The sequence below is a fragment of the Lipotes vexillifer genome, unplaced genomic scaffold (genome assembly GCF_000442215.2).
Source record: "Lipotes vexillifer unplaced genomic scaffold, Lipotes_vexillifer_v1.1 scaffold815, whole genome shotgun sequence".
Lineage (NCBI taxonomy): Eukaryota > Metazoa > Chordata > Mammalia > Artiodactyla > Lipotidae > Lipotes > Lipotes vexillifer.
The window spans coordinates 2493044-2517724 of NW_006773723.1; the positions used below are offsets into that span (position 1 = coordinate 2493044).

The following is a 24681-nucleotide window of genomic DNA, read 5'->3' on the forward strand; positions in this document are numbered from 1 at the left end:
GTGCATTGTGTGGTTGTTGAGTGTAGTGGTTTATAAATGTCAGTTAAGCCGATTGGTGGATAGTGATGTTCATGTCTTGTACATCTTCAGTGATTTTTAACTGTTCTTCTACCAGTTGTTTAGAGAGAAGTGTTAAATTCTCTTACTGTGGGGCCTGGAGAGATTTTCTCAGTGTTCCTGCACCTTCCTCAGTTTTTAGCAAGACCTGCCAGCCCCTGACAGAAGAGGGTGTCTCTCTTGCCACACTTCTCCTTCCTCATCAGTAGATTGCTGTAGCAAAGCTGGCCCTGTGCATTTGATTCTCAGAAATGAGTATCAGTGTTCCTGGCCCTCCTCAGAGTGGTAGCCAAACTCTCCTTTATGCCTGTGGAGGATCTTTTTTTTTAAATATAAATTTATTTATTTATTTTTTGGCTGTGTTGGGTCTTTGTTGCTGCGCACAGGCTTTCTCTAGTTGCAGCGAGTGGGGGCTACTCTTTGTTGTGGTGTGCTGGTTTCTCATTGCGGTGGCTTCTCTTGTTGCGGAGCATGGGCTCTAGGCACTCAGGCTTCAGTAGTTGTGGCACGTGGGCTTCAGTAGTTGTGGCTCGTGGGCTCTAGAGCGCAGGTTCAGTAGTTATGGCGCACGGGCTTAGTTGCTCCGCGGCATGTGGGATCTTCCTGGGCCAGGGCTTGAACCCGTGTCCCTTGCTTTGGCAGGCGGATTCTTAACTGCTGCACCGCCAGGGAAGCCCTGTGGAGGATCTTATATGTGAGAATTTCCTGCTCTTCCCCTAACAGTAGCAGACCTTTGTATGAGTGCAGAATGCTGGGTCCAAGGTTTTCTGCCCTTCAACCAATAGATTACTTTATATGAGAGAAGAGTCTGGAATGTGGGCATTGGTTTTCTGTTGGTTTGTTTGTTTTGCCTCAGAATAGTGTCTTTTAGGTGTCTTGCTTTGCCCCATCTTCGGTCTCATAAACAGCTGGTAGGGGCAGCAAGTGAGTGCAGATTCCCCTTCTGCATTGCTGTTCCAATCCACAGAAAGCCTTTGAGAATTCATTAGCGTTTCAATTATTTTCTTTTTACCTACTTCTAAGGTAGCTCTGCCTATTTCTCTGTACTCTGGTAAAGGTAAAACCCTTGGGTTGTCCCATCTTTCTATGGATTGGTTTTTATACCCTTTGGAATTTAGTTTACCTGGTTGCTTGTAACCTCAGCTCTCTGATGGGCTTTTTAAAAGTTTTGATTTTGTAGATGATTGACCTTTTTTCCATTGTGGGGTATGAGCAATGTTCTCTTGTGGCTTTCTAGTTTCTAAGCAGAAGTAGGACTCCCCATTTAGTTCTTTATAATAGTTTCCATTTCCTCCTTATTATATTACTATTTTCATTTAAATATTTGGGCATAGTTATGATAGCTGTTTTAACATCTTTGTTGTTACGTCATCTCTGTTGTTTATGTGATTTTTCTTTCAATTGATTAGCTTTTCTAATCACTGTATTGGGTTTCTATTGCTGCATCACAGATTAGCACAAATTTAGTGACTCAAAACGTCATACATTATCTGAATTTCTGTGGGTCATGAATTTTGTTGGGTCCTTTGCTCAGAATCTCATAAGGCTATCGTCAGGGTGTCAGCCAGGCTCTTTTTCATCTGGAGGCTTATGAGGGAAGAAGGCCCTTCATATTTTTCACTAAATTCATTTCCTTGTGGCTGTATAACTAAGGGCCCTGGTTTCTTACTGGATCTGCTGGAGACTGCTCTCAGTTCCTGGAGGCCATCTGCTGTTTCTTGCCACATGGGCTTCCTCACCAAGGCTGCTTATTTTATCATGCCAGCAAGGAGAATCTCTAAACTCAGTGAGGGCTTTTATCTGATTATATCAGACCCACCCAAGATAATCTCCCTTTTGATTAATTCAGAATTGATTTGGGCCTTAATTACATACATCTGCAGATTTCTTTCACCTTTGGCATAGTCATTGGCTAGATGCAAGTCATAGGTCCTGCCCACACTCGGGGAAGGTTTATACAGGGAGTCAGCGCTAGAAGGCGGGCAACATAGGATCTGTCTTAGAATTTTGCCTATCACAGTCATGTTTTTCTGTTACTTAAGGACCAGTCTTTCAGAGGCCTTATTTTAAATTTAAACTTAGCTGGGACATCTAGAGTAGCCTTCGCTCTAGGAAGATTGTTCAGCCTTCCTGCTACAGAGTGACCTTTCTCGGGCTCTTCCCTGAATACCCTTAGAGGATCACCGAGAACTCCAGTCTAGCTGGCTGGAGCTTAAATTTCTCTCCACTTTGTTTGAGGAGGTCTGAGAATTCAGTTTATGTGTCCTCTGTAATTTTTTGCCCAGCCTAATGGAATTTCACTCTGCATACACAGACTAGTACACAGTAAAGTCTGAAGGAATGCCTTTACAGATTTCTAAAGCCCTTTTTACGCTTCTTTTTGAATCTTTGCCCTAAACTTCTAGTCATTTTAGCTTTCCTGAATTTTGATCTTTTTTTTTTTTTTTTTGTGGTACGCGGGCCTCTCACTTGTTGTGGCCTCTCCCATTGCGGAGCACAGGCTCCAGATGCGCAGGCTCAGCAACCATGGCTCACGGGCCCAGCCGCTCCACGGCATGTGGGATCTTCCCGGACCGGGGCATGAACCTGTGTGCCCTGCATCGGCAGGCGGACTCTCAACCACTGCGCCACCAGGGAAGCCCCTGAATTTTGATCTTTATCTGCTCAATTTAACATAGTTTCCCAACTTTGTTTGGATTTTTCCCTCCCTGTACCCATGGAGATTGCATGCAGGCAGAAACGGGTGCCTGAAGGGCTCACCTCATTTATTTAACTTCTCTCAGGTATTACAGTTGTGTGCTACCTGTTGTCCAGTGTCCAGTCTGAAAAACAGTTATTTCATATATTTTGCCTAATTTTATTATTTTTTTTTAATGGAGGGAGGCTGAGTTTTGTGTTTGTTAACTCCATCATGATCAGAAGCAGAATGGATATATCTACTTTGATTGTAAAACATTATTATTAACCTTAATGTAATTTATGTTACCCTTTGGGAGCTTCACTGTTGCTGACATCTGTCCTTAATGGGCAAACTCAGATGCTGTGTGTCCAACTAATGGTTGGGAGACTAATAATTAAGGTAGTAGAGAAATTTCTGGTTTGGTTGCATTTTTGATATCCCTGTGATTTGTGTAATGTTCCAGATTTTGCATATCTAGATTAAGAGGGTTTTTTATGTGATTAACGTGCAATAATAATTTTCTGTGGATCTAAGGTGCTTGCATGACTGGATTTTCATGTAAGTGATAGCAGAACGAGAGGTTTATATATTGTTTTCTGTAGAATTGAGGTAACTATTGAAGTTTTTTGAGCAATGTGTCATCATGATTAGTGTTGTATTTTAAGATAGTCTTACATAAGTGTGCTGGTTGTATTGGAGTAGGGAGGCGGGGAGGAGTTCCGGAGACTAGTTAAAAGGTTATTGCTGCAATTCAGGTAAAATATAGAGAGTTCCTATCCAAGGCTGATGGCCATGAGAATAGAGAAGAGGGTCCTCACATGAAGTAAATAAGAAAGCATGAGCCATAAAAGTTACAGTGGGGTTTTGAGGCTCGGATTATTCGGCCAGTAACAGAAAACAAAGAAGGGCAATTGCTTTTGAGATGTTCATTTTGAACACACTTGTTAAAGTTAAGGGGCTTGTGGGAGGTGTTAGTGGAGATATTATCCTGATCTTTGGAAAGTGGGGATAGGAGTTAGAATATTCTCTTATTTAGAAGTTTGGGAAGGATTAATGTGTCTTGGGTTTGACACATAGTAGTTATTCAAAAATTATGAAACTAGTTGAATAGGTAATGATACATATGATTTACCTTCTATATTTGCTGCATATGTAGTAATTATACTCTTTGATATAATTAAAAATGGAGATTAAAAAATTGACTTTCCAGTTACATGTGTTGCTTAAGAGTTAAGACTGCATTTTTTTCTTACCACTTTCTAGGAGGTGAAGATCGAGAACTTATTCAGAGAAGGAAAGAGAAATATAGACAAGAACTATTGGAACAAATGGCTGAACAACAGAAGAACAAGAGACGGTAATGAAAGGTTTGCATTTTAAAAAGATGTTTTGAATTTAAATGCATTTGTTTAAAATGACATAGTGGTGACTATTACATGGTAAAATAAGGGGATATTTTTCTTAATACGATTCAGTATTTGTAAATCATTCTATTTCAGTCTCCCCATTGTAAATCAGCCAGGGTAATAAAACAGATACCATGTGGGTATTCATATTCTTTATCATAGGTAACAAAGGAGACTATGTGTTCATCCTATAACAGGCCTTGTACATACTTTCATTAATTTCTTCAATTTTAGGGTAGCATTTAGTGCTATCTATATGCCCACTGTATTATCCCATATATCGTAGCAAATATAAAATAAAAGTATTTTGTCTTTTAACAATGAAATGGTAAGCACACGTATACATGCTGTATAAAAATAATCATGATAGATCCACAGATATTTATACTGTATACAAGTCTCAGAGTTTGTAATCTTTCATGTAGAAATACCTGTGAAATATTAATTCCAGTTTAAAATTAAGGATAGATATCTTGGTTCTAAGATATTTTGAGACCTGTCATCTTTTAGTTTTGTTTTTTTTTCTCTCTATCTTAGAGGAAGCCAATATCTACTGTTTGATATTAGCCATCTTCAACATCATTGTCTTAAAAACTCTTATTGGAAAGTATTGTATTAATTTTTCATTTTTTTTACCCTCCTTTTTGTGAACTGAAGATATACATGAACCTTAAAAAAAGTTTTTTATTTGTTTCACTAAGTAAAGATTTTGTTTTACTTCTCTACTTTATTCTGTGTGAATTCCTTAGACTTTGAAGTATCCCAGGCACTGGTTTAGAGATATTTATTCCAGGGCAGTTTACATGTGAATATTAGTTTACTTTGCACCAAATCGGAAAATTTAGTTTTCAGAATTATTTAAGACTTTATTGTCAGTTAAAGGAATTATTTGTTTTTGGAGATGTTATTGCATGGACTTTGTGTGTAAGGTTGTTTCAGTAATGATAGTGTTTATTATAACTTTTTAATATATAAAATTTTAATTTTGTTTAGAGAAAAAGATTTGGATCTCAGGGTTGCAGCTTCTGGAGCACAAGACCCTGAGAAATCGGTAAGGGTTCCTGCCGTCTTTTAATGTTTAATCTTTCATTCAAATAAGCCTCAAATGTAGTGGCAGGTGGAGATAGAACATATTCGGGAAAATGTATGAGTAGAGCAGTTTGAACAGTAATAAACTAAATTCAGTTCTCATAAAACATTAAGTCCTAACTCTTACTTGTTTAGTTCTCTAAGATAATTTTTCCTTTTTCATGTGTGCGTTTTTAAAGTTTCTTGTAAATTATTATTTTCCACTTTATTTACACGCACTATTCCATGCACTGTTTTAGTTTAATTTACAGTGGATGTTAATAGTTTTTTTCATTGTATCATGACCATTTTTCTTATATTAGAGGAATTTCCAAAGGAACTGAAATCTTTAATTCTAGGCTTTAAGCATTTTAGTAGTTTTTACTTAATGTAAATCTAATTCTTCAATTTTCGTAATTGGAATGAATTACACATATCATTGCAGTTGAGTAGGGAGAAGGTAATAATTTATTACTCTTCTCAAAGGATACTTTTTTTTAGCTGGGTGTGTAGAATTTATTTGTTAAGGCAAGTTTTTGTTTCATTTTTAATGATTAAGAAACTTTAATTTCATTAAAAAGTTCATTCTTAAAAAGAATACAGCAACTTAAAATTACTCAGCTGTAGGCAACTTTTGTCTTACTTTTTCTTATGCTAAGTATATATCCTGTGGATTATTCATTTTAAAAAGTTTAATACTGCACCAGCATCACTCCCAGTGTGCTTTTTGACTGCTCATAGAGTAAAACTTTTAGATTAATCTGAGAAATCATTCCTGAGAAATTAAACATGCTGGGGAAAAAGGATGAATTCCAAAACTGAATATATTTTCCTCTATCAATAAATACCTTTGAAATAGTTTCGACAATCAAAAATTTCCTTTTCAAATCTTGAACTTTCTAATGTAATATGGTGGCATGTTAAACTTTGCATTTATAGTTACCTTAGTGTTTGACGGACCTTCTTATTTATATTTAAATGAAACAACCTTTGGAGTGTCAAGTTGCTTTATGAGAATAAATAAATAAAAATATTAGATATAATATTTAGACCATTACTTTTGGGTTTACTTTTGATGTACACATCTTAGAAAAGGACACGTAAATGATGTTTTGGGACAAGAGTAAGCAAACCGTAGCCTGTGGCCAAATCCACTTGCTGCCTATTTTTGTAAAGTTTTATTGCAGCACTCCTTCGTTCATTTGCTTACATATTGTTTTGGTCTACTTTAGTAGTTGTGAAGAGACCACATGGCCTGCAAAGCCTGATATATTTACTAGCTGGCTCTTTACAGAAAACCTGTGCTCACACTGATCTAGAGAATACTTTGATGGCAATTGGTAGTGAAGTATAATAGAGTTTTTTTTTTTTTTTTTTTTTTTTTTTTTTTGCGGTACGCGGACCTCTCACTGTTGTGGCCTCTCCCGTTGCGGAGCACAGGCTCCGGACGCACAGGCTCAGTAGTTGTGGCTCACGGGCCTAGCTGCTCTGCGGCATGTGGGATCTTCCCGGACCGGGGCACGAACCCGTGTCCCCTGCATCGGCAGGTGGACTCTCAACCACTGCGCCACCAGGGAAGCCCCCAGTATAATAGAGTTTTATATTTAGAATTAATATCTGGCTGTAGTCTTTGCTTGATTATTTATGAATGGTGAGACCTTAGGTGATTTATGTACTTTCATGGAGTCTCAATTACCTCTTTTATAAAATAAGAATTGGATCTTTAAAATCTCTTGGTTATAGCTGTAAAATTCTGTTATTCTATGTCTAACTTAAGTGCCTGCTGGCAGTCTGGGATAGAGGGTCTTTTGAGATCCCTTCCACCTTTAAATTTATGATTACATGTAACAAACAGATTTTTTTCTTTATTTTAGCCTGATAGACTAAAGCAGTTTAGTGTGACACCAAGATACTTCGAAGAGATGATACCACCTGAAAGACCCAGAGTAGCTTTCCAGACACCTCTCCCTCCTTTGTCTGCCCCATCTGTCCCACCCATCCCATCAGTTTACTCCATCCCATCTCAAAATGAAGATTTGCACAATGGACTCAGCAGCACCCTTGGTGAAATGGTGCCTCCCAGGTGCTTGTTTAAAATGTTTTGTGTTTGGGAATTAGGTAAGGTATCATTATATTGTATATTCAGAAGGATTTGCTGAAGCACGTAATGTTATACTTCAGAGATTTTTGTGCAGTTAAAGGCTTTTGTCAAATAATTTCTATTGAAATTTGTTTTCATTTTTGATCTTTTCTCAGTTATTATAAAAACAAGGGAAATCTTTTATAACATTCTTTTGCTGTTTAAAGATGCTTCAGTATTTTTAAAATGCATAACTAAGTATATTTATTATTTAGTTTTAGGTCATATTTTGGAATATCTGTTTAACATATAAAACCTAGCCATTTTCAATTTTGTAATTTCCACTTGGCAAACATTGAATACTTTCTTCAGTTAATGTAGAAAAAGTTTCCAATGTGACTGTTTTATATATATTACTTTATTTTAGTTTCTGTTTCCTTCAACTCTTTCTCTGTGATTACTTACAGGCTATGCAACTCAAATACCTGAAATAAAGTGCTGAGATTATAAAACCTGTATTTAGGTATTAGGGTAAAGATTTGATTTCTGTAGGTAAAAAGCATTGTGCTATACTGGACTAAACATAAAGAAAATCCTGTTAACATTGATATTTTCTGGTCTATACTTTCTTCTCTTAGTAGGATTTTCTCTTATTTTTGCTTGCTATTAATGTATTAATTGTAGGATTGCATTTAATCAGGTGTTTTTCCTTTTTAACATTGATATTGAGGGATTGCATTTAATCAGGTGCTTTTCCTTTTTAACATTGATGTTTTCTGGGCTATACGTTCCTTTAGGACTTGGTATTATCTTTTATTTACTGCTAACAAATTGTAGGACCATGTTTACTGTATTTATCAGGTGTTTTGTTTGTTTCATCTAATGGCTTCCTGACTCAAAGGACTAGGTGGGATTGGAATTACAAAGGATAGTATGATGATTTTAGCATTGATTTAGGGATTAAAATGGTTGGCTTCACTGCCTGGAATTTGGGCAGACCACACTTGTATTGAACTTCAGTTTTCTCATTTGTAAAAGGTAGAATAGTAACAGATATTTATATATGTGTGTATATATATATGTTTTTTAATCTACAGTTATAGGGTTGTTGTGAGGATTAAATTTTATATCTATAAAAATTTAAGATTTAATGATATTGACAGTTCCCTTTTTTAGTAATTTTTCAACTGCTTTGTTTATCTATGGAGTGAGGATAGTAAGGTTAGACACGTTGAATGATTAGTAAATATGAAAAATATTCATGACTGAAGAGAACTTTAATGCCTTCTCAGCTCTTCACAATTATTTTGAAGTATACAAGGGAGAACCTAATATATACACTCAAAAGTGAAAACATTTTCTAGGATGCCTCCTTTTTCTTTCTGTTCATCTAAAGGAATTTGCCTTTTACATTTTAACTAATGGAAAATGTTGCCTTGGTGGAAATACAGAGTTACTTCCTAATCATTAATGAAGTGCTGATGTAGAGGTTTTTAGAAGTTTTAACTTTATGAAATGCTGAAAATGAACTCAGAAATTTACTGTTGATATTTAAGTAGTTTCTTTTTCACATTATAGTTTAATTCCTTTGAAAGAGCAATACATTTTTAGAGTTAAAAAACTACATCTTCCAGTCAAATGGAACCATTTATAATCTCATTTTGTACCTCTTTGCCTTTTCTTGATGTTGTATCTTTCTTCTGACTAACTCACTCTAGTAGTGTGGCTGAAGCATTGCCTTTCCTAGAAAGCCTTCCTTACACTTTCCTCCTCTTCCCTATGTGATTTAAATGTTCCTGCTCCATGTTCCTGTAGCATCCTGTGTCTACTTGTATTGTTTCATTTACTGTACTCTGCTGTAATGGCTGTTTATTTTTGTATTATTCCTGAGGGACAGAGACCATGTTTGGTCAGTACTGGCAGATAGTGACGAATTAGATGTTAATTGATTGAATAAGTGTTGTACCTTAAATTATGAAATTTTATATTTTTTGCTTTTTGAGTTATAATTTTTGATAAGAGATTGAAGCAAGATGGTGGCTTTTCCTGAAGCAGCAATTAGATTTTCAGTAAGATTTTTGTAAGAAAATAATACCTTGATTTTTAAAAAATTTGCAGTGGAATATGAGAAGAATTTCCCAATTGTCTTTTGATACAGCATTGCACCTCTGCCTCCACCTCCCCTACTACCACCTTTGGCTACCAACTATCGAACTCCTTACGATGATGCGTACTATTTTTATGGGGCCAGGAATACGTTGGATCCTAGTCTTGCTTACTGTAAGTTATCTGTGGGGTAAACATTATTTTCCAGTGGTTCAATCAGGAAAATTGGTTTTTGTGCAAGCAAAAGTATATAAATGAGAAAAAGCACAGCTTTATTAATTCCAATATTATATATATATTGATTTAATAAATACTGTATTTTAAAGCTCAGTTATAATTCATAGTTATTTCCTTTTTATCTAGATTTAAGAAATATTTTATGTTTTCTTGCCTTATTCTCTGCTAATTCCTAACTCAGAAGGAAATGTGGATTTTTTTCCTTAGGAAGCATTTTCAGTATGTGACTTTTCCTTTGGAGGTAAAGTGTTATTAAGTGGGTACTCTGAAACAAATGTGTTGGTTTTCTTTTAAGATGGTTCAGGAATGATGGGAGTACAGCCTGCAGCTTATGTTACAGCTCCTGTCACCCACCAGCCAGCACAGCCTATTGTGTAAGTAGTTAAAATAATAATTTGTTTCAAGATTAATTTGTCTTCCATAGAACTTGTGTTATTCAATGTGTTCTTTTATTCTTCAGAACAGATATAACTTATTTTAATTTCCAATTATTACATAACCAGTATGTTCAAAGTATTGCTTTTAAGTCAGTGTTTCGTAGAAAGCACATTTAAAAAATTAAGAATAACCTCACTTTCTTTCATTAGCAAAGTCATGTGTGTATAGTTATAGTTTTACATTTAAGTTCATGATCCATTTTGAATTATCTTTTGTATAAGATGTTAGATTTTGATTGAAGGTCTTTTTTTTTTTTTTCTTCTGCTTTATGAGTGTCCAATGGCTCTCAGCACCATTTGTTGACACAATTATTTTTCCTGGGAATTGCTTTTGCACCTTTGTCAAAAATGGGCATATTCGTGTGGGTCTCTTTTTGGGATTCTATATTCTATTCCATTGTTCTATGTGTCTATCCTTATGTTAGTATCACTTGATAATTGTAGCTCTGTGGAAGCTCTGTGGATTTGGAAATCGAGAAGTATGAGTTCTTCAAATTTGTTTTTCTTTTCCAAAATTGTTTTGGTTATACTAGGTCCTTTGTATTTCAATGTGAATTTTAGGATCAGCTGCTCAGTTTCTGCCAAAAGGCAGTTGAGATTTTGATGGAGACTGTATACAATCTGTAGATCGGTTTAATATTACCATCTTAATTTTTTTTCAATTTTTTGTAATGGTAACATACACATAACATAAAATTTATCATTTTTAAGCATTTTTAGTGTATAGTTCAGTGATGTTAAGTACATTCATATTGTCGTGTAACCATCACCACCATCAATTTCCAGAACTCTTCATCTTGCAAAACTGAAACTCTATACCTATTCACTATTCCCTCTCCCCTATGCCTCTGGCACCCATATTCTACTCTCTGTTTCTATGATTTTGACTACTTTAGGTACCTCATAAAAGTGAAATCATACAATATTTATCTTTTGTGTCTGGCTTTTTAATTTTAGTTATTTATTTTTTCTGTGGTACGCGGGCCTCTCACTGTTGTGGCCTCTCCCGTTGCGGAGCACAGGCTCCGGACGTGCAGGCTCAGCAGCCATGGCTCATGGGCCTAGCTGCTCCGCGGCATGTGGGATCTTCCCGGACCGGGGCACGAACCCATGTCCCTTGCATCGGCAGGCGGACTCTCAACCACTGCGCCACCAGGGAAGCCCTGGCTTTTTTAACTTACCATAATGTTCTTGAGGTTCATCCATGATGTGACCTAAGTCAGAATTTCCTTTTTTCCTTTTTTTTTTTCCCACACAGCTTGCAGGATCTTACTTCACAGAATTTCCTTTATAAGGCTGAATAATATTTGCTTGTATGTATATACCATATTTTGATTATCCATTCATCCACCAATGAATACTTGGGCTGCTTCCACATTTTAGGTATTGTGAATGGGCAACTGTGAATATGGGTATACAACTTATCTCTTTGAGACTCTGCTTTCAATTCTTTTAAGTATGTACTCAGAAGTGGAATGGCTGGATCATATGGTAATTCTATTTTTAATTTTTTGAAGAACCACTGTACTGTTTTCCACAGCAGCTGTACCATTTTATATTCCCACCAACTGTGCACAAGGGTTCCAGCTTCTCCACATCCTCACCAACACTTATTAGTTTCTGGTTTTTTGCTAGTAGCCATCCTAAGGCGGGTTAGGTGGATCTCATTGTGGTCTTGTTTGCATTTCTCTATGATTACTGATGTTGAGCATCTTTGCATCTGCTTTTTGGCCATTTGTCTGTCTTTGGAGAATGTCTTATCAAATCCTTCTCTCATTTTTGAATTGGTTACTTTACTTTTTGGTGTTATGTTCTAAGAGTTCTCTATATACTCTGGATATTAATCCCTTATCAGATATATGATTTGCAAATATTTTCAGCCATTCTGTGTATTATCTTTTTACGCCATTGACACTATCTAGCAGTACTATAGATGCACACACATTTTTAATTTTCATGAAGTCCAGTTTGTCTATTTTTTCTTTTGTTGCCTTGCCTGTGTTTAGTGTCATATCTAAGAAATCATTGCCAAATCCAACGTTGTGAAGCTTTTGCCCTGTGTTTTCTTCTAAGAGTTTTATAGTTATGAGGTTTTACATTGAGGATTGTGATTTTGAGTTACCTTTTGTGTACAGTGTTAAATAAGGGTGCAACTTCATTCTTTGCATGTGGATATCATTTTCCCAGCACCATTTGTTGAAAAGACTGTTCTTTCCCCATTGTATGGTCTTGGCACCCTTGTCAAAAATCATTTGACTTTATATGTGTGAATTTATTTCTGGGTTTTCTGTTCTGTGCAGTTGGTCTATTTGTCTGTCTATATGCCAGTGCCATGCTGTTTTGATTACTGTAGCTCCGTAGTAAGTTTTGAAATCAAGAAGTGGGAGTCCTCTAGCTTGTTCTTTTTCAAAATTGTTTTAGCTATTTGAGGTCTCTTGAGATTCCATGTAAATTTGGGGAAGGGTTTTTCTATTTCTGCAAAAAAAGGTCACTGGGATTTTTTTTTTTTTTTTTGCGGTATGCGGGCCTCTCACTGTTGTGGCCTCTCCTGCTGTGGAGCACAGGCTCCGGATGTGCAGGCTCAGTGGCCATGGCTCACGGGCCCAGCCGCTCTGCAACATGTGGGATCCTCCCAGACCGGGGCACGAATCCGTGTCCCCTGCATCAGCAGGCAGACTCTCAACCACTGTGCCACCAGGGAAGCCCGGTCACTGGGATTTTAATAGGGCTTGCATTGAATCTCTTGATCACTTTGGGTAGTTTTGACATTTTAACATTATTAAGTTTTCCAATCCATGAACAGGGGATGTGTTTCCATTTGTTTATGTCTTTAATTTCTTTCAGCAGTGTTTTGTAATTTTCACTGTACAAGTCATTCACCACTTTGATTAAGTTAAATCCTGTGTAGTCTGAGTTTTTTTTGATGCTATTATAAATAGAACTGTTTTTGTAATTTCCTTTTCAGATTGTTTATTGTTTGTGTATAGACATTGAACTGATTTTTTTGTGTTGACTTTGTATTCTGGTACTTTGCTGAATTCATTTTACTAACAGTTTTGTGTGTGTGTGTAATAGGGTTTTCTGCATATAATATCATATCATCTGCAAACAGAGATAATTTTACCTCTTCCTTTCCAATTCGGCTGCTTTTTTAAAATATAAATTTATTTATTTATTTTTGGCTGTATTGGGTCTTCGTTGCTGCATGCAGGCTTTCTCTAGTTGCGGTGAGTGGGGTCTACTCTTCATTGAGGTGTGCGGGCTTCTCATTGCGGTCGCTTCTCTTGTTGTGGAGCACAGGCTCTAGGCACGCGGGCTTCAGTAGTTGTGACTCTTGGGCTCTAGAGTGCAGGCTTAGCAGTTGTGGTGCCTGGGCTTAGCTGCTCCACAGCATGTGGGATCTTTCCGGACCAGGGCTTGAACCAGTGTCCCCTGCATTGGCAGGCGGATTCTTAATCACTGCGCCACTAGGGAAGCCCAATTTGGCTGATCTAAAATTTTTTTCTTGCCTAATAGTTCCAGTACTATGTTGAATAGAAAGGGTGAATGCAGGCACCTTTGCCTTGTTCCTGATCTTAGAGGAAAAGCTTTTTAGTCTTTCACCATTGAGTCTGATGTTCACGTTGGATTTTTCATATGTGGTATTTATTATGTTGAGGTGGTTCCCTTCTAATTCTAGTTTGTTGAGTGTGTTTATCATGAAAGGTTGTTGTTAAATTCTGTTAAATGCTTTTTCTTTATCAATTGAGATGGTCGTGTGTTTTTTCTCCCCGTCATTCTGTTAATATTGTCTGTTATACTGATCAATTTTTATATGTTGAACCATCCTTATATCCCAGGAGTAAATCCCGTTTGGCCATCCATGCTATTTAATCCTTTTAATATGCTGATATATTTGGCTTGCTAGTATTTTGTTGGGTATTTTTACATCTGTGGTCATAAGGGATACTGGTCTATAGTTTTCTTTTCTTGTAATGTTTTTGTCTTGTTTTGAAATCAGGGATATGCTGGCCTCCTAGAATGAGTTAGGATGTGTTTCCTCCTCTTCACGTTTTTGGAAAAATTGGAGAAGGACTAGTGTTCTTCTTTAAATCATCATTGAAGCCATTAAGTCCAGGGCTTTACTCTCTCAGGAGATTTTTGATTAGGGATTCAGTCTCCTTATTAGTTACAGGTTTATTGAGATTTTCTATTTCTTTGTGATTTAGTCTTACATCTTAACTATATTAAATCTCCAGTCCATGAACATGGATGTCTTAATTTATTTGGGGTTTTTAAATTTCTTTCAACAGTATTTTGTGGTTTTTAGACTGTTTAACTCTTGTTTAATTTATTCTAAAGTATTTAATACTTTTTGATGGTGTTGTGAATGGTCTTTCCTTAATTTCATTTTTATTTTATTCATTGCTGGTTTATAGAATACAATAGAAATTTGTATATTGATCTTGTATTCTGCAGTTTTGCTGAACTCTTTTTATTATTACTGTTTTTAGTGCATTTCTTTGCATTTTTCTGTATATATGATTTTTTAAAAATAAATTTATTTATTTTTGGCTGTGTTGGGTTTTCATTGCTGCGTGTGGGCTTTCTCTAGTTATGGTGAGCAGGGGCTACTCTTTGTTGCAGTGCATGGCTTTCTCATTGCGGTGGCTTCTCTTGTGGAACACGGGCTCCAGGCTCACAAGCTTCAGTAGTTGTGGGTCGCGGGCTTTAGAGCACAGGCTCAGTAGTTGTGGCATCCAGGCTTAGTTGCTCTGCAGCATGTGGGATCTTCCCAGACCAGGGCTCGAACCCGTGTGCCCTGCACTGGCAGGCGGATTCTTAACCACTGCGCCACCAGGGAAGTCCTCTGTATATATGATTATGACATCAGTTAATAGAGGTTACTTCTTCCTTTTCAATTTAATGATTTTTATTTCTTTTTCTTGCTTAATTGCCCTGACTAGAGCTGCCAGTACAATGTTGAATAGATATTATGAGAGTGAGCATTTTTATCTTATTCTGATCTTAGGTGGAAGGCATTCAGTCTTTAACCATTAAGTATGATGTTAGTTGCAGGTTTTTCATAATTGCTTTTATTAGCTTGAGGAAGTTCCTTTGTATTCTTTGTTGATTATTTTTATCAAGAAGGGGTATTTAGCATATTCTTTCAACATTTTACTAACTTGGAAGTTGAATTTTGTGAAATGCTTTTTCTGCATCTATTGAGATGATCCTGTGTTTTTTGTTCTTTATTGTGTTAATGTGGTGTAGTATATTTATTGGTTTCAGATATATTAAATCAACCTTGCATTCCTGTGATAAATCTCACATGGTCATGGAGTATAATCCTTTACGTATCTTGCTAGATTTTTCAGTTTACTAATTTTTTGTTGAGGATTTTTATCTCTATATTCATGAGTGTTACTGGTCTTTGGTTTTTGTTTTCTTTTGATGTCTGTTTGATTTTGGTATCAGGATGATACTAGCCAGTTGAATTAGTTGGATGCGTTCTTCCATTTTCTGTTACTTTGGAGAGTGTGTGAAGGATTGTTGCTAATTCTTCTTTTAGTGTGGTAGAATTCACCAGGAAGCCAGTTGATCCTCATCTTTTCTTTATGGGTAATTTTTTGATTACTAATTTAATCTCTTTCCTTGTCATTGGTTAATTCATATTTAAAATATTGTTCTTGCATCGGTTCTGGTAGTTTGTGTCTTTCTAGAATTTGCCCATTTCATCAAGATAATCTAATATGTTGGCATACAGTTCTTCATAGTATTCCCTTACAGTCTTTTTCATTTTAATAAAGTCACTAGTGATTTTTCTTTTATTTTTTTATTTCAGTAATTTTAGTCTTCTTATTTTCATTCTGGCTAAACATTTATCAATCTTGTTGATCTTGTCAAATGATCAGCTATTGGTTTAGTTGATTTTCTCTGTTGTGCTTCTGGTCTCCATTTATTTCTCCTCTAATCTTTTTTTTTTTTTTTTTTTTTTTTTGGGCGGTACGTGGGCCTCTCACTGTTGTGGCCTCTCCCGTTGCGGAGCACAGGCTCCGGACGCGCAGGCTCAGTGGCCATGACTCACGGGCCTAGCCGCTCCGCGGCATGTGGGATCTTCCCGCACTGGGGCACGGACCCATGTCCCCTGCATCGGCAGGTGGACTCTCAACCACTGTGCCACCAGAGAAGCCCTCTCCTCTAATCTTTTTATTTCCTTCTTTCTGTTTACTTTGGGTTCAGTTTGCTCTTATATTTTCTAGTTTTTGAAGGTGGAAGTTTAGGTTATTTAAATATAGTGTCTTCTTTTTAAATATATACAACTATAAATTTTCTTCTTATTACTGTTTTAGCTTCATTACTTAAATTTTATACATTGTGTTTTCATTTTTGTTCATCTCAAAGTATTTTTCAGTTTCTCATTTGATTTGTTCATTGATCCATTGGTTAGTTTGGAGTATGTTGTTTAATTTTCACACAATTGTTAATTTCCCAAATTTCCTTTTGTTACTCATTTTTAATATAATTCCATTGCAGTTAGAGAACATATTTTGTATTATTTCAGTCCTTTTAAATTTATTGAGGCTTATTTCATGACCTAACCTGTGGACTGTGCTAGAGAATATTTCATATGCGCTTGATAAGAATGTGTGTTATACTGTTTTGGGGCAGGTAGTTTTATCAGTGTGACTTAGATCTAGCTGGTTTATAGTGTTTTTTATTTTCTGTTTCCTTGTTGAGCTTTTGTGCAGTTTTTCTATTATTAGAAGTAGTGTATTGAAGTCTTGTTATTATTTTTGATTTATTTATTTCAGTCTTCAGTTCTGTTTTTGTTTCCTGTGTTTTGAGTCTGTAGTTATGTACATATATAGTTATAATTGTTATGTCTTACTGATCAGTTGACCCCTTTATTGGTATAAAAGATCCTTTCTTTGTCTCTAGTAACAATTTTTGATTTAAAATATATTTTGTCTGTTAACAGTACTGCTACTCTTGTTCTTTTTAGTTGCTGTTTGCATGATATATAAATTTCTGTGTTTTAACCTCAGTGTAGTCTTTGAATCTAAAGTGTGTCTCTGTGTAGACAGCATACATTTGCGTCCTACCTCCCACCCCCTTCAATTCTGCTAGCTTTTGCTTGTATTTACATTTAATGTAATTCCTGTTAAGGTAGGATCTCTGTCAGCCATTTTGCTATATATGTATCTTTTAAAAATATATTTTATGTCTTTTTTGTTTCTCTGGTTCTCTATTAATTCCTTTTCTTTGATGTTAAATATAGCATTCCATTTTAATTCTCTTGCTTCTTTTAGTGTAATTTTTGTATTATTTTCTTTGTGGTTTCCTTGCAGATTGAAATTAATATTTTAATTTAAAAGAACTGAGTTCAGATTATCACCAATTTAATTTCAATAGTATACAAAAATTTTTCTTTAATATAATGCCATTCCTTTCCTTCTTCTTTTTTTTTTAATTGGCTCATTCTACTCCATTCCAAGCCTTATCTTTTTTTTTTTCACATCTTTATTGGAGTATAATTGCTTTACAATAGTGTGTTAGTTTCTGCTTTATAACGAAGTGAATCAGCTATACATATACATATATCCCCATATCCCCTCTCTCTTGCATCTCCCTTCCACCCTCCCTACCTTTCCTTCTTCTTGATGCCATTGTTGTCAAAGTGTATCTTTATACACTTAAGCTCTTCAACACAATTTTATAACCCTTCCTTCCTTCCTTTATGTAGTTGTCTTTTAAATCAGATAGAGAAGATACAGTTACAAATAAAAACATATTTGTAATATCTTTTTTAAAAATTTATTTAAAAAAATTTATTTATTATTTTTGGCTGCATTGGGTCTTCGTTGCTGTGTGCGGGCTTTCTCTAGTTGCGGTGAGCAAGGGCTACTCTTCATTGTGGCACACGAGCGTCTCTCTGCAGTGGCTTCTCTTGTTGCGGAACATGGGCTCTAAGCACGCAGGCTTCAGTAGTTGTGGCACACGGGCTCAGTAGTTGTGGCTTGTGGGCTCTAGAGCACGGGCTCAGTAGTTGTGGCACATAGGCTTAGTTGCTCCGTGGCATGTGGGATCTTCCTGGACCAGGACTCGAACCCTTGTACCCTGCATTGGCAGGCAGATTCTTAACCACTGCACCACCAAGGAAGTCCCATCTTTGTATTATCTTTCATCTTTACCTATGTGGTTACTGTTACTGGTGTTCTTTATTTCTTTGTGTTTACTCCAGTTTCTGTTGAGTGTTCTTTATTTCAACCTGAAGTGCTCCATTCAGTATTTCGTATAAGACAGGTCTGTTAGTGATGACTTCTCTGATTTTTATTTATGTTCTAATTTCACTTTTATTTTTGTGGCATAGTTTTCCTGGATATAAAATTCTTGGTTGACTTTTTTTTTTTTTCTATTAGCACTTTGAATATGTTATCTCATTGCCTGCTGGCCTCATGGTTTCTGATGAGCTGTTAATCTTATTGAAGATCCCTTGTATGTGATGAGTTATTTTCTTGCTTCTTTTGAGATTCTTTCTTTGTCTTTGGGTACGTTGACTATGATGTGTATAGATGTGGATCTCTGAGTCTTTTTGCTTTCAGTTTGATGAGCTACATATGCATAATTTCTAAGAACTACGAGCCCTGCATCACCAGGGAAAAAGCAGAAAAGGAAGCTTGGGAGGAGCCTTCAGTTGTTAGGGAATCATTGCTCCTACTTTACCCAACACTTAGAACCTCTTACCTTTGACACAATTCCCATCCCATGCCTCCATAAACAGGGCAAGGTTTTAGGGATTTTATTAGTCATATACCATCAGTACCATCAATAAAATCTATGACTCAGTGAACAAAAGAGAAAAGTGTGTGTAAGTTTACGTATTTTTTTCCATTTCTTTATTTTTAGTTTTGAATGGTGGTTATCTTTGCTCTTTGTTTCATGTGCTTTCTTTGTGTACTCTTTCAGAAATATATTTCTTGAAATGTGGAAGCAATATCACTCTTTAAGCAAAAATGATTGGAAAATTGATGAGAGACAGAGTTAAAGGAGGATGATACAAATTCGTTTAATGGAGGAGGGTAAAAAGTACAGAGATTATTAATGAAGCTACCAGTGTCTGAGTAACAAAAAGGGAAATTCCCAAAGCAGTTGGTAAAATAGAAAGTGAAGATTAGGGACTTTCAATACTTTTCCATGGAGAATGTGAAGTTCATATTCAGAAATGACAAAATATACAAGAATATAAACCATAAGTGGGAATAGGCTTGCAAAAAAAGAATGACAGAGACCTCAGATTAGGAATTGTTAGGCAAAATATAAAATGGTCATATTGATCATGTTTATATCAGGGCATAAGAAACTATGAAGAATGACCAACAGATTTGAAATAGAATTTACTAGATAATTTAGTAAAAATTTTAAATAATTGAGAGTAGTAAGTCAATGGATGGGCCTTAATAGCAGATTTGACATACCCAAAATGAGAATTAATAAGTTGGAACAATGGTTTTCAAATGTGGTTCCCAGAGGAGCAGCATTATGGGAACATGTTGAAAATGCAAACTCTCAGGCCCCGTCCTACCTATGAATCAGAAACTCCATTCTGGGGCCCAACAACTTGTGTTTAATAAGCTTTCCTGTTGATTCTGATGTACACTAAAGTTTGAGAACCTCTGAACTAGTAGATCTGAAGAAATTCAGCCAGAACGGGGAGAAAAAGACATGGGAAATATGAAAAAGGGGGTGAAAATTATGGCACTATAAAGGTTTAAGTGTAACTAATTGGAATTCTAGAAAAAGAGAGAGAATGAGATGGAAGAAGTATTTGAAGAGATGATATCTTAAAATTATCTACAATTGATAAAAGGTCCTAATCTATAGATTCTAGAAGCCTAATACCTCTCAAACAGGAGAAATAAAAGAATTCCATACCAAGACAATCATAGTAAAACTTTAGAACATAAATGAAATACAGAGGAACTTAAAATCAGCCAGAAAGAAAAGACATTACTTTCAAATGAACTCTAGGAAGGAATTCAGAAGATAACTATAGATACCGTCAATTTGTTGAGATGATTTTATACTCAGCAAAGTTATTTTTCATGAATGAGATTGAAATAAAAATATTTTAAGAGAAACAGCTGAATTGCCACTAGCAGACCCTTAGTAAGTACAATTCTAAATGCAGAAGGAAGGTCACATAGGGGAGGTCTGAGTTACATGAAAGAGTAGAAAGAAAAAAATGTGGTAAATATGTAGATGGAATTAAATAAATATTATGTATGGTAAAATTATAATGGGTTTAAAAGTAAGTAAAATTAAGAGTAATTAATAGGAATAGCATGTAATTTGGATGGGGTTAGATGGAGTTAATGTGTTTAAAAGTCTTTATATCATTTGTGAGCATTGTAAAGATTTCGATTAGCTTTAGTCTTTGATAAGTTATGTATGGGTCTTATATTTCTAGGATAACCACTAAAAATATATGGACAAATGATGCAACTTACTAATGTGCTAGAGGGAAAAAAAAAGTCCAAAAGGAGGCAAGAAAAAGAGAGAACAAAAAGAAACATTGAAAGGTTTGAGGAGCCTATTTAATCTGATTGTAAGTCCAAATTGAATGGCAAAATTAAATTTGATGTTAGTAAATGGTAAAGTATATAGGTCAGAGAGAAAGCTTGTCATACTATTGCAGAAGCAAAATCCAGGTACATGTTACTTATAAGATATACTTGAGCAAGTGGTAGAGAAAAGTTGAAAGTAAAAGGGTACAGATATACTAGGAGAATATGAATTATACTAAAATTTGTTTAGCTATAGTAACATTAGATGAAATGGATTTTTCAGTCATAAAGGTTTGTTTGAGACAAAGAGGATCCATTTATAAAGAATAGAGGTTCATTTTAGCAGGATAATATAACAAAAATTTTTATGCACCTGAAAACATCATCTCAAAATTCATAAAGCAAAAATTTAAAGAACTGCAGGTAAAAGTTGACAAATATAGAATCCTAATATGAGACTTTATTACTTCTTTATATAAGTGTTAGATAAAGCAGAAAATAATAAAGTTAGAGAATAATTTACTTAACATAATTAACAAGCTTATTTTAGTGGAAATGTATAGAAATTCACCTAAAACTTGAGAATATCTATTTTTACTAATCTCACAAGAGTATTTATAAAACTTACCACATCCTAGTCCTTAAAGGAAGTCTCAGTAAATTTTGGTAGACTCATATCCTATGGACCATTTAAAGTAGAAATCAATTTTTAAAATAACAAACCCTCGATATATTCGAAATTAGAAAACAGGGAACAAATTAGGAAATATGTAAAAAGGATGAAAATTAAAATAATTATCAGGCATCTAAAAAGTGAGAAAAAGAATAGCAAAGTAAACCCAAAGAAGCAAGGAAAGAAATAATAAAGAAGAGAAATAAATGAAATAGAAATATATAATACTGAGGATCAACAGAATCTAAAGTTCTTTGAAAAGACTATTAAAATAGATAATTCTCTACTGATGTTGGTCAAGGAAAAAAAAAAACCAAAAGTGAAAGGTATAAATAAAAAATATTAGGAATGAAAAAAATTGTCACTTTAGTTGTAGTTAACCTTAAAAAGACAATAAAAATATATTATGAACAAGTTTATGACAGTGAATTTAGAAATTTAAGTGAAAAAAATTCCTATTAAAATTTAACTTAATAAAACTGATAAGTAATAAAAAGCATGGATAATATCAAAATTGTTTTAAAATTTTGGGATCACAAGTTTCAAATCATCCCACAAAATAAACTCTGCATCTAGATGGACTGGTTAATTACACCAGACATTCAAGGAAAAAAATTAATCTTACACAAACTAATACAGAGTATCAAATTCACACTGCTACTGAGACTATGATACTCTTGATACTCAAACCTGACAAGGCCAATATGAGAATAGGAAGTTATAGGCTAGTTTCACTCACAGAAGAATCCTAAAATTGAACCTCATAATGTAGAAAAGGATATTTCATCCCAAATTGCAATTATTCTGGAAAGTAGAATGAATAAACTTAGTATTTCATATCAACTAAGAGTGTAGGCTCTGCAGGCAGAGTGCCTTGGTTTGAATCCAGGTTTTACTAATCAGCTTAAGGCAAGTTTCTTAAGTTTTATTTCTTGTTTGTTAATTGGGATAATAATGGTATCAACTCATAGGGTTATTCTGAGGATTGAATGAATTAAAATATGTAAAGCATCTAGAACCATGTCTGATATATACTAAATGCTAATTGGTGTTAGATATCGACATTATGGTAAAATCAATTACTGTAATACATCATATTAAGAGAACAAAGAAAAAAATAGAGATATCTAGATACAGAGAAAGCATTAATAAAATTCAATATGTCAGTATATTAGAGGGAGACATGCTTACACTGAGAAAGTATAAACATGAAAAACCTACATCATATATTTTACTTAATGGTGAAATGTTTAAAATACTCTTTGAGATTGATAATAATGACTAGTGTAATTAGTGTCATTACTTTTAGGGCTCAATAATTGTAGCAAGGTCAAAAATAAGAAAGAAAGGAAGGAAGATGGGTACAAGGATTAGAAAAGAAGAGAGAAAACTGATATTACTTGCAAAGAATATACAGATAAAATATAGAATTAATAGGAGTGTTAGCAGAATTGATGAACACAAAATTAGTATATAAAAAGCAGTTGCAGGAAATGGTAATTTCTTAAAATGTTAAATGTCTACTTACCATACAACACTGCAGTTCCACTGCTAGACATATACTAGAATGTCCTCTAACACCATATACAAAAATAAACTCACAGTAGATTAAAGACCTAAATGTAAGACCAGAAATCATAAAACTCCTCAAAGAAAACATAGAACACTCTTTGACATAAATTGTAGCAACGTTGTTTTGATCCATTTCCTAAAGCAAAGGAAATAAAAGCAAAAAATAAATAAATGGAACTTAATTAAACTTAAAAGCTTTTGCACAGCAAAGTAAACCATCGATAAAAGGAAAAGACAGGCTACTGAATGGGAGAAAATATTTGCAAATGATATGACCGATAAGGAGTTAATATCCAAAATATATAAACAGCTCATACAACTCAACATCAAAAAAACAAACAACCCGATTAAAAAATGGGCAGAAGACCTGAATAGACATTTCTCCAAAGAGGATGTGCACAGGGCCAACAGGCAAATGAAAAGAGGCTTAACATCGCTAAGCATCAGAGAAATGCAAATTAAAGCCACAATGAGATATCACCTCACTCCTGTCAGGATGGTCATCAAAAAGAACACAACTAGCAAATGTTGGTGAGGACGTGGAGAAAAGGGAACCCTCGTACATTGTTGGTAGGAATGTAAATTGGTGCAGCCACTGTGGAAAACAATATGGAAGTTCTCAAAAAGCTAAAAATAGAACTACTGTATTACTCAGCAATTCCACTCCTGGGTATATATCTGAAAAAAACAAAAACACTAATTCAAAAAGATACATGCACCCCATTGTTCACAGCAGCATTACTTATAGTTGCCAAGATATGGAAGCAACCTAAATGTCCATCAACAGATGAGTGGATAAAGAAGGTGAGATTTATATACACAATGGAATACTACTCAGCCATAAAAAAAAGAACAGAATTCTGCCATTTGCAGCAACATGGATGAACTTGGAGGGCATTATGCTAAGTGAAATAAGTCAGAGAAAGACAAATACTGTATGATATCATTTGTATGTGGAATCTAAAAAATACAACAAACTAGTGAATATAACAAAAAAGAAGACTCACAGATATAGAGAGCAAACCAGTGGTTACCAATGGGGAGGGACAAACTTTTGGGTGTAAGATAAGCTCAAGGATATATTGTACAACATGGGGAATATAGCCAATATTTTGTAATAACTGTAAATGGAAAGTAACCTTTAAAATTGTATAAAAAATATATTTAAAAAAATCCCCAAAACAATAAAGCACACATTTTATTTCTGCCAGCAAAAAAAAAAAAGGTGATGATGTTGTTTTTGGAGATAGGAGCCTTTTGTAGTCTCTTTTTTATTAGTATAGTTTTATTTTAAAAATAATATTTGAGTTTATCTTTTATAATAAAGACATTTAAACATATTGTTTTCTTCAAAGTGGCTATATTCCTGTATTTTAACATGTATTGTAAACAAATAGTACTTTATTCCTTGAGGTTTATATTACTGTAATATGTTAAAAATTCTTTTTTGATTCCTTGTAAGTTTTTTAAAATTTTAAATTTATTTGGGATAGTCAGACTCTTTACTGTATTTATATTGTTTTATTCTTGAAATGGCTAGGAAGTTATTTTCAATACTTTACTTTGGAGCAAATTTATTGAGTAAGTCATTAGTTACGATATTACTAGAGGGATTTCCATTGCATTCAGAAAAGTGCATAAGTAATACGTATATTGCTTGATGAATTATCACAAACTTTTTACTTGTATGTGAAAGTTTTACTTGCGTGTAACTGCCACCTAGGTCAAGAAGTAGATTCAGTAGATTTGAAAGTTCCATTAATTGTGAAAGCAGAGATATGGGTCATTTACTTTGAACTATAGAGAAATTCTTTCCCT

At 34.8% G+C, this 24681-nt stretch overlaps 1 protein-coding gene across 1 annotated transcript in view; it reads left to right on the top strand.

Moving 5' to 3' along the window:
* Positions 1-24681, top strand: part of CSPP1 (centrosome and spindle pole associated protein 1) — a 110339-nt gene that overhangs the window by 32467 nt on the left and 53191 nt on the right. The window contains exons 11-15 of the mRNA XM_007448498.1: positions 4001-4094; positions 5137-5194; positions 7086-7294; positions 9450-9571; positions 9930-10008. Of these exons, the coding sequence (XP_007448560.1) occupies positions 4001-4094; positions 5137-5194; positions 7086-7294; positions 9450-9571; positions 9930-10008 (562 nt within the window). The remainder of the gene's footprint in view (positions 1-4000; positions 4095-5136; positions 5195-7085; positions 7295-9449; positions 9572-9929; positions 10009-24681) is intronic.